The following is a 10,611-nucleotide window of genomic DNA, read 5'->3' as shown; positions in this document are numbered from 1 at the left end:
GAGTTCCCCTGCCCTCAAGAACCCCAGTGCCTCTCCCACTGATCTCAACTCCTTGAAGTTGGCCCTCTTGAAGTCTAGGACTACCGCCTTACTGCAGGCCCTTGTCACCCTGCGCTGGACGATGAATTCCAGCAAGCGATGATCGCTATCACCCAGCTGGTCAAGGACCTGGAGGCCCCTTACCAGATCATTGCCTGTGGCCAGGACCAGGTCCAACAGGGCATTTCCTCTGGTGGGACTGTGCACCTCCTGGGTTAAGTAGAGGTCCTGTATCTCGGGCAGGAACCTCCTGGAACGGTCCAACCTGGCTGACTGCTCCTCCCACCAGATGTCCGGGTAATTTAGATCACCCATGACAACTACATCCCTTGCCTTAAGTGCCTCTGCAAGCTGGCCCGAAAATTCCCGGTCCAGCTCCTCCCCTTGGTTGGGGGGGTCTGTAGTAGACCCCCACCGTTACATCCCTCTCCCCATGACCCCCTTGTATCTTGACCCAAAGCACTTCAGCTTGCCCCTCCTCCGACCCCATTTTGCTGGCAGAGGATGTGAATTGTTCTTTGACATAGAGCGCCACACCCCATCCCTTCTTTCCTTCTCTATCCCGCCTGTAGAGCCTATAGCCCCTAATGCTCACTGCCCAGTCGTGGGATTTCTTTTTCTCGATACAATTTCTCGGTATCTATAATGTTTCTTTTTTAAGTTGCAACTGAATGGAGACCTTCCTAACTGAATGTGTGGGTGACAGCCTGGAGCAGATATGCATAACTGCTCAGTTCAGTCATAGTGCCTGCTGTGACTTTCTGAACACCTCCAAAAGTCAGATCGTTCTTGTATAGATGCCATAGGAAACATAGATTTAGGTACATTTTGGGAGTACAAGTTGGGGATCAAGGCAAATGGCATTAATATTCACATACCATGTAACACCGTTTTATACTGAACCTTTTTAAGTCTTTTGTGATACCACATCAAAGGTCCACCTGAGCCTGATCGCCAGTCTGGTGAGGGATACCAGTCTTCTTAGTCTGTTGTACAAAAAGAAGTGATGCATCTAATATCATGACCAGCTGGGTTGACTAAAGGCGGCCTTTGGCATGAGTTCAGAACGAGGCTTAAATTCACACATTAAGCCTCAGCCCTTACTACTGTCTCTGGCCCCTCATACCTCCCTCCATCTCCCTTTCCCCACTTTCCTCATTTCTCTATAATATTTTCTTTATGGGACTGTTACGTTGCCTCTAGACGAGCATGTAAATAGCAAGAGTGAGATTTTTTTCCATAAGACATTCTCTTGTATCAGTGGTTCTTAACCTTTTTGGACTTGAGACACTCCCCTTACTGGACTAGAGGTACCCCTCTATAACCTCTGTGAATTGAATGGCACCCAATTTAAAAAACGAATGTATGTATTATAGTGCTTACCTCCTTACATGGGGTCTGGGCAATAGGGGTAGGGGGGATTGTCCAGGCAGGGACAAGCCTGAGCCTGGCTTATCTCCTCACACCTTGTGGCCACCTTCCAAGGATCTGGTGGCACCCCAGGGTGCTGTGGCATGCTGGTTGAGAGTCTCTGCCTTAGATTAAGCACTGGCACTGTGGCTTTTTTAGGGATGCCAATTTGCCATCTCAGGCATTAAATGATATTACAGATGATTGTTTATTGCTGAGGCAGTCTATATGCTCAACCAAGAATGACTGAGTAAAAATCACTGCAACCACAAAGTGTTACTTTCAGGTTTTTGATGACTCTGCATAACAGTTAACCTTTTTGTTCATTCACCTTCTTTATGAAAGTTAGCTGGTTTTACTGCCCCGAAGTTAAAGTCATAAATAATGGCTGATGTCATAAATATGTTCATGAAGTAAGAGTTTGATGCTAAAGACTAAAGCTTTCTAGGATATTTTAGGGCCACTAGAGCCAGGGTGCTAATTTTTAGCAGTCTATCAATACTCTGCAGAGAAAGTTGTTTCTAAAAACCTTTGTAGTGGCATGGTGGCTTTTGCTGTGTCAGTACTACAGTGCCATTACTTAATCATGTACAGACACTGAAGCCGTCACATAAACAAACACTGTATATATGTTAAGATTATATTACCTCAGTTTTTTGATTTGAGGACGTACGCTGCTCAAAGTGAAAGGTATGATCACATTTTTAACTAAGGATTTCATTTCTTTAACTTTCCGTTTTAGTTATGCAGAATTTGGTCTCAACCTGCAGTTCATTATTAGAATGAGCTCTGTAGTATTAATTTGTGCCATGTTTTGCTAATGATTCCAGAGCTTTTTCCCAAAGACTGCTTTTCTTGGTATTAATTGTGATGTTTCCTGCCATCTTGTCAATGCTGCCAGTTCAGCATAAATATCACTATAGCTAAATAATACAGCTGCTGACCATTTAATAGAATTAAAATTTTATAATCTCTCCCAATCATCTCATAAGAAATTTCTCAGGAAATGTCATAAATGTGTCCTGTGGAAAGACTGAGCTGGCAGCTTCCTTTGGTTGGTCAATGCTGCTCTAATGCTAGTGCCTTAGCAATAACTAGTTAGACCAGTCCTTCCCAAGATCTAACATGAAGGGCAGTCACTGTGGCTGCATTCAAATAATCTGGGAGAATTCTCCCAGTTTTGTTCTCCTGGTGGAGAAACTAACCCAGAGCAACATGTACAAACTTACTCTCACAAGAGAAACTCTCCTGGGAGGGATTTAACCCTGGTTATTCCCATGTTGTTTTTCTTCTGACATGGCCATTTTTACTCTGAGAGAAAAGGCCTGAATATCGATACACTTGTGGTGTCTCCTGGGAGAGCAGCAACTGTCCCAAGTCAAACTGAATTGTTGTCTGAGGCCCATGATGCCATTTCTAATGCCGGTATTGCAATCAAAGTACACACAAAAGGTTAGGAAGCACATAATGTACCAGTGGATCATGGAGATATCAGTGGATCTAAGATCAAGTCATCTCACAGCTTGCAAGAATTCATTGGCATGCAGATACTAGGGCTGAATAATGCCCACATGCTGCATAGGGACATAGCCTTAGTGTTTCTAGCATCTAGGAGGGCAGGGTCAGAAAAAGGGACATTGTCTTCTGTCTCTACCTCATAGGCTTGCAGAAGGCATTATGGAGAGGGAATCAACCTTCTCCACAAAGCTTTTAGCCAAGAAAGATATATTTGCAAATACTCTTTCTGCTGCACTTGGTTTTGATGCCCAAAGAACCTCAGACTGTAGGTTATGTCTTTTCCTGATTTTTCGAACCCCTTCCTTTGAGAGGATTAAGCAAGCACTTCTCACAGAAGTGAGTGGTGTTGGGAGAGGGACACAGATTGCAGGAGAGTGTGCATCTAACTGTAACTCCCCCTTTAAGGAGAAGCCCTCCTTGCAATTTGTCAACCTTAATCCCCTGTGATTTTGAAAGAAATAAATAGCCCTTAACACAAAATCTGCAAAGGACAATCAGTGATGCTTGTTGGCAGACCTTCAACCAGGATTGCTTGCAACTGGGAATGCAGCTGCTCTTTGTGTTAATGGGAGCTGTAATGCAACTGCTTCTTATCATATTTGATTAACATTTCTCCTGCCCTTCACTTCTCTCCCTCTCCCCTCCCCTCCCCTCGACAGTACAATTTCTTTCAAACAATTCAGACCAATCTTCTGAAATCACTGGTCTTACACAGAATTACTTGTAACATTATTGTGATAATGGTGTGCTCATTCTTTCTTAGGAATAATCCAGACTCCTCGTTGAGAGAAATTATGAGGCCTCTGGCAATTGCATTGCCTCATAAAACAGGAACGCAAGGCTTGTTGTCACTTAATTATAATAAAAGAAATTAAACAGGACTCTAAATTAACCTGGCTGTCTGAGCAATAGGGCCCTCATTTCCGTAACTTCTACTTTCTGAGAGCTGACAGCACTTTTAAGAGAGCTGGTAATGCACAGAAGCATTAATTTCCTTTTTCTTTCTTCTGTTCTTTAAGGATGGCAGCACAGCACTTTCAATAGCCCTAGAAGCTGGACACAAGGACATAGCAGTTCTTCTTTATGCTCACGTAAACTTTTCCAAAACCCAGTCACCGGTTAGTACAAGATGTTTCCTGTGTCTTTGAATTTGGAGTTTTATATGATGCCTCCCTGAGCTTAAATATTGAGAGAATCTTATGGTTTGTACAATATAGTGTCTGGAGAGGCCACACTTTAACCAAAAAAACCCACCCCTTTTATACAGTGCTGTATTGGTAATCTGTGAATGATACCAATAACTACATGCAAAAAACCCAGTCTGTCTCTGGTCTGGTACATACTTAGCTCCTGAAAGGAACAGGGTGGACTGCCCAGCCTACACAAGTCTGTTTACCCACAAGATAACCTTCACACATTATAGATTCAACAGCCTGGTCATGGGCTGGAGAATGTCTTCCTCCTGCTTTTTCCTCTGGGAAAGGATGCAATGTATGCTTTGGGTGAGAATGTGGGGCATGCTAAATCAGACATGCACACTGGCTGGCCAGTGTACATGTTGTTCTATAATGGTGATGCCTGTTACTGAGCGAGTCATCACAGTTAGGCTAGCCCCAGGGTGGCTGCCGCCCTAGTCAAACTGGCAAATATCCACCAAGCATCCCAGCTCCCACTCACCCTCATGAGAAACTGTTATTAAATGTTCTGCTGTCATAATGTCATAAAGCTTCAGGCACTGTGCTATATGGTAGGCTGGCCCTGCTGCTCCTATACTGAAGCACTTTACAAACTGTTCCATTTAGACTAACATTTAATTGTGGTCTTTATAGAGACCCTCTTCAGTATACCTAGATGAATAAAATTTCACCCACTGTTCTTTCCATTCCCCTTTCTAGGGCACACCTCGGCTTGGCAGAAAGACGTCTCCAGGACCTACTCACAGAGGCACGTTTGAGTAGTGATTCAAGAATCTAATAAATCTGAATGCCATCTCTAAGCTGCTAATTGTTACTGTTTTACAGAGACAGATACTGAATGTAATTGTCTTGTGCCTGAACTCACCAGCAAAGTGAAAGCAGAAACATAGTGCTAAAGGTAGAAAACTGTAAACTTGAATGTGTACAGCAGACAGTAGTCAGCTAATAACATTGGCCAGAGCTGCTATCTTGCTCATCAGTGCATTCTTGTACACATCAGCTGAAATCCTGTTTTTCCTTGCTGTAGAGTCTCTTCTGTTATGTTACATATAGTTTAGGTACTTTAAGCTATCCACACAAGTATGAATATATGTATTTTTTTTCTTTTGGAAAAATGTAATGTTCTCAATGGCATATTTTTAATTATTCTCTAAAATATTTATATTTCCTGTACACAGACTTGTTGGCAATAACCCTCTTCATAAACTTCATTCCAGAATGGTTTTGAAATATTTTAATTGTTTTAAAATATGAAAGTTGCAGTTGATTTATGTAGTCAAGCTCCTTGAAACTTGGGCTGGTGGGTTGATGGTCTGAAATTAGCTCAGTCAGTTGTTACTGATCGGATGTATTGTATAACTTTTATATTAAAGATAATAGTATCTATAAAATTAAGTCGCACAGCATTTTCGACATTTTATACTCCTTAGTAATTAAAAAGCAACATGAAGAATTACATGTACTGTTACCATATTTTTATTAACTGTATGTCAATGTCCACATGATCCATTCATCATGTTTATTGGAGAGTAAGATTAAGGCTACCAGCTGTATATTCCTCTCTAGTGGAACTGAATGTGGTTCTCGGTGCATATTTATGGAATGCTATTACCTTGTCACATTCACTTTAGTCATATGTATTTAAATGTTTGAAGTGCCTTAGCCTCTTGCCATGTTTTCAGAATAAAATTTCATCATGCTATTTTACTCCTCTCTCCCTTTAGTCATGACTTGCTGTCCTCCAAAAGAACTGTGGATTACAACTGAAATAGTGGAAACATACCCAACTGTTTGGATCAAGGAATGGGGAGACTGAATAGTTCAGAACTCTAGGGACCCTGTTCAGGCTGTCATCTAGTATCATTGGCTAATCTCTTGAGCTCTGATCAAGTTGCACTTGAGAATTAGAGGTTTAGAGAGTATCATTAGGCAAACAGCTCCCTGCCTAGCCATCTCCATGTGGACAGGTTGTAACGCTGAAATTAACTTTCCTGTTGGCATGACAGTTAACAGGCAACCAGTTTTCGTAAGTGTTTAAGCTCGGCTTTGAATTTGTTAATTTTTTCTTTTTATACATGAGTCTTTCAATGCAGTATTGCTAATAATGCAGTAATCCTTGACACTGGTATTCCTAAAGACTTTCACAAAGGCTGGCAAGTGTTGTTGTTCCTTTCTTGTGATGGGAAGATTGGGACATGGAAAGAAAGCAACATGCAGCATGTTAGTGGCAGAGGCAGAAATAAAGTTACATGTGTATTGGTCCAGTCACCTGTGTTAACATCAAGACTGAGATGGCAAATACTGCTAATAAATCATTTTGTTGCCTTTATCATTTCTGGAGCTGGATAGGGGCTGGAGTAAGGCAGAGGGACCTTCCCTTAGACTAGTGGTACTCAGTAGGGCTGTGTGAAGCTTTGGTAGCTGATTCAATTCGGAGGAGATTTGGCTCGATTCGGTGGCCGATTCTCCAAATCTGAATCGAATCAGGAGACCCATTAAAAGGTCTGAATTGGAAGCCTCCAAATCGATTGGAAAATTGGCAGGCTTCATGCCCTCAGAAGGGGCTACCATCTCTGCTGTTTTCAGTTGAATCTGCAAAAAAAAAAAAAAAAAGGACAGTTATAGGTATTTTAGTGATTCCCCATTATAGTCTATGGCAGAATCTCCAAATTGGCACTGAATCGAATTGCTGTCCCTCTGAATTGGCCGAATCCGAAGTGAATACTTGCTGCTTTGCACAGGCCTAGTATTCAACCTTTTTAGGCTCAAGGCAACCCTTGGAAAATGCCAATTTAGCTCTTACTTGTTTTTTAACTATGAAAAAATAATTAAGTAATTCTTCTGTTGCGAAGAACTGCAACAGGTCAGAAATGTTTTTGACACTGAATTCCTATTTGAAAGCTCTAGGTTTATTTTGTGATCATCTGTGCGTATTTTGCATACCTAATAGTGCACACTGGTTGAGAATCACTGCCTTGAGTACAGGGGTGCTAAGTTTCTGGCCCCTGGGACAGATGAGGCCTGCAGAGCCATGATGTCCAACTTGTGGGACTCCCACACACGGGGTAGTAGCAATATGGCCATCTGCCCATGCTTCCAAATTACCAAGCCCCACATGGTGTGGACCCTGCCCCTGGCACAGCCAGATTGGGTCTAGGCTACTCCCCCTTCCTCTCCTCCCCGCTGCTGCCTTGTTCAAGCCACACCAGCAGGTCATCCAGCTAATTAACAGTAAGGATATAGCCGCGCTACATACTGGACCTGGGTCATCAGCGGCATGGTTAATCTAGATTGCGAGTACCCACACTGCGAAGTCCTGTTACTGTATCATCGCTGGTGCTGCTGCTGTCTTGTGTGTTGTCAGGACAACTTAAGGCATATGCCATAGTTAGCACTGCTATGAGCTGAGCCAGTCATTGAATTGTGAGAGAACTTGTCAGTCAGTTTGACTGTCTCAGCACATGGAGGAAATTGTAGAGAGGCACCTGAATCGCTCTCGTCGGTTATCTTCAGACCCAAAGATAAGACAGTCATGGAAGACAATCATTCTTAACTGTGAGGGATTGCTGAAGAAAAAGGAGAGAGGCCCTGGAGGACTATCAGCACTTGAGTGGTTTAGTCTGCATCCCCAGTTGCAAAGTAGACAAGTTACCAGCCTGAGTAAAAGCAGCTCTTGGGCTTTGGCTTTATACTTCCTGACATGCTAGATATCCTGGGATGGAAGCACTACCAAACTCAGGGGTGTGGGGGGGAGAGAAGGTTTTGTGTGTGGATGTAAGTAAGTAAAAGCCTGAGTTAACATGGCAGAAGATATACCCCAAACCACTGAGAAGCAAGATACAGGAATGTAGCCCTCCAGAGGATCTATTCACTTCCATTCCCTTGCCTTCCCTTTGAGCATATAAATGTACTGTCCCCTGCTTACCCTTCAGCTGTCCTGACTGCATAAAGTCGCTGAATTCTTTCAAATGATTTGCTCCTCCTCTGAGCAGGTTCTTACTGCCTGTTCTAAGCTGCTTTCCAGGTTTTGGGGGGGGGTTGTTTTGTTTTTTGGGGGGGAAGGGGGGGTACCCTGGGGCAGAGGATCCCGCTATGTCCATGTTAGGATTTATACCTTCCAGTAGTCCAAAAAATGCCCTGCATTTAAGAAAAATCTGAGCTCTTAAAGCTGCATCCTTTATCAACCCATTCTTGTTCCCTGGCCCTGGCCCTGGCCCCAGAACATAGAAAATTAGCTTCTAATTAAGTGATAAAAACTGTTGGAGAATAGTTGCCAAAGGGTTAAGGAGCTATATGAATAGATGTGCACTTGCTTTGTGTGAATTGCAGAGTCTGTGCCCATGTTACAGCCTGCCTGTGACGTTAAACTCTGCATCACCACTTGTTCTCCTACGGTAGGAACTCTCAAAATTGAGCTCCAAAACATCCTCCAAACCCAGACCGATTCCCAGGCCCTAGGTATTCACATCAAGTGGCATAGTGTAAGAGTGTCAAACATAAGGGCCAAATCTGGCCATGAAACCTCACCATCTGGTCCCAGTGCTACCCTTGGGTGTGATTAGATCTGTGTGGGGCTGATCTGTGGGCCAGATTGGGCCCTTAGACCCCTTCCCTTTCCTTTCCCTTCCCTCTCTGCCAAGACACCTGATGCAGTAGCTGCTTCAGCCAGTCTGGGACCCACACTGTATGCATCATGGATCCTGGAGTGGCTGGAGTTGGCATCATGTGCCATGCAGTGTAGGTGGAGTGGCAGCTACACTGCATGTGGTTGTTGCCCTAACTGGACTGCACCATATGTGGCACCCACTTTGGGATGCCAGCCACGTACAGCACCCATGGACTGGGCCCACACCACTCATCTGGCCTGTGGGGCTGGATGAGTTTGACACCTATGATCAAATGTTTAGTCTGTTATATTCTTCTGCTTGCTTACTTTGGGATGAGAGAGCAGTAGTCTGCTGCTGTAGATGTTGGCCAACCTGAAAGGTAATGGGACACAGAAGACTGGAGGCCTGCGAATAAAGGATTGGGCATAACTAGGCCTCAGGCTTGGGCCCAGCTCAAAGTTAAATGACCAGTATTTTACCTAGAGTCTAAAGAAACTGCAAGAACAGTGAACAATGAGCAGGATGGCATCGTAAACTGTGCAGAGCATCATTATCATGCTAACATCTTGACTATCTTCAAAAAAGGAGATACGTCTGTGTGTAGGAACTACCAAAGTATTACCCTTCTTTCCACATCAGGGAAAATCTTTTCCTACTTTCTCTTGAACCATCTTCTATCTCTTGCTAAAGAAGTCCTGCTGGAATCTCAGTATGGTTTCAGACCATCCTGCAGGGCAATTGCCATGATCTCTGTTGCCTGCCGGATTCAAGAAAATGTCAGGAACAACATCAGGGCCTGCATATGGCTTTCGTTGACCTTACTAAGGCCTTTGATTCCATCAATTGCAAAACCTTGTGGAAAGTACTGGCCAGATTTGGATGTCCTGAAAAGTACTTCAAGGTCCTGAGGCTTTTCCACAACCAGATGGCTGCAACTGTTCTTTTAAACAAAGTACCTGGGGACTGGATAGACTTGGAGGCTGAGCTACCCTCTCCCTCTTGTACAGGAACAAGGTGCAAGCAAATGGGGCTAAAGGTAACTTGGGAGCAGTGTTCACAGCTGTTGTGCAGAGTGTACATCTTGGATGGAGAGGTAATGCTTTGCTCAGGGACAGACCCAGGGAAGTTGCAATATTGCAGTCACATTCCCCTTTTCTTCCTGCTCCACCCAAAGTTTAAATCTGGCAGTGGCAGCAGAATTTCTATTCAGGCCACAGTGAGGCAGTCACTTGATTCATGGGTCATTATAATCTACCTGATTCTTTCTAAACTCTTCATTCCACAGGTTTTAGCAACCCTCTCTCTTTTTTTTTTAATGGTCTCAGTGTTCCACTAAGTACGCTCATCTTTCTTCTGCAGTTCTGATGTCTGTTGGCTGCTTCTGGTCATGAACCTCCAATTTCACAACCCTGCAGACCATTTTTAACTCTATCTAAAAACAACTCAAGTGAACATTAACTCAAGTGTGGCAATAACTTCCAGTGAAGTATTGGATACACTGTCAAAGATGCTCAAGAAGGCTTGCTTTTGTGTTATGAATCTCAGAGGTGCACATTTAATTCTAATGATTGCAGGACTAAAAACATAACCTATTTTGATTTATTTTGCCTAGTTTGTTGTGTTTTTTAATACATAATGTATGATATAGCAAATTAGTGCACATTGCAATAGAGTTATTTGTTTTTGCTTTATTTTTAAACTGAATAATGTAACCCAAAGCCCATAACATATTAAACTTTTCATTTTTTTCTTACCTGGAGAAATCCATATTGTGTTATATGTGATGATGCACCACCCCATCTGCCCACCTCTCCAAAATCCTAAAATCCACCCCTGACTTC

At 43.2% G+C, this 10,611-nt stretch overlaps 1 protein-coding gene across 11 annotated transcripts in view; it reads left to right on the top strand.

Annotated features, from left to right (window-relative positions):
- The window catches only part of KANK1 (KN motif and ankyrin repeat domains 1), a 191,245-nt gene extending 185,687 nt beyond the window's left edge, over nucleotides 1-5,558 (top strand). For all 11 annotated transcript variants that reach the window (XM_025202958.1, XM_025202966.1, XM_025202959.1 and 8 more), the window contains 2 exons: nucleotides 3,987-4,085; nucleotides 4,863-5,558. In XM_025202958.1, coding sequence (XP_025058743.1) covers nucleotides 3,987-4,085; nucleotides 4,863-4,925 — 162 coding nt within the window. In that variant the 3' untranslated portion in view covers nucleotides 4,926-5,558. The remainder of the gene's footprint in view (nucleotides 1-3,986; nucleotides 4,086-4,862) is intronic.
- Nucleotides 5,559-10,611: the final 5,053 nt, after the last annotated feature.

Source organism: Alligator sinensis, unplaced genomic scaffold, assembly GCF_000455745.1.
Source record: "Alligator sinensis unplaced genomic scaffold, ASM45574v1 scaffold308_1, whole genome shotgun sequence".
In the NCBI taxonomy this organism is placed as follows: domain Eukaryota; kingdom Metazoa; phylum Chordata; order Crocodylia; family Alligatoridae; genus Alligator; species Alligator sinensis.
The sequence above is the reverse complement of the archived record's forward strand: the minus strand, read 5'-3'. Positions and strand labels throughout refer to the sequence as shown.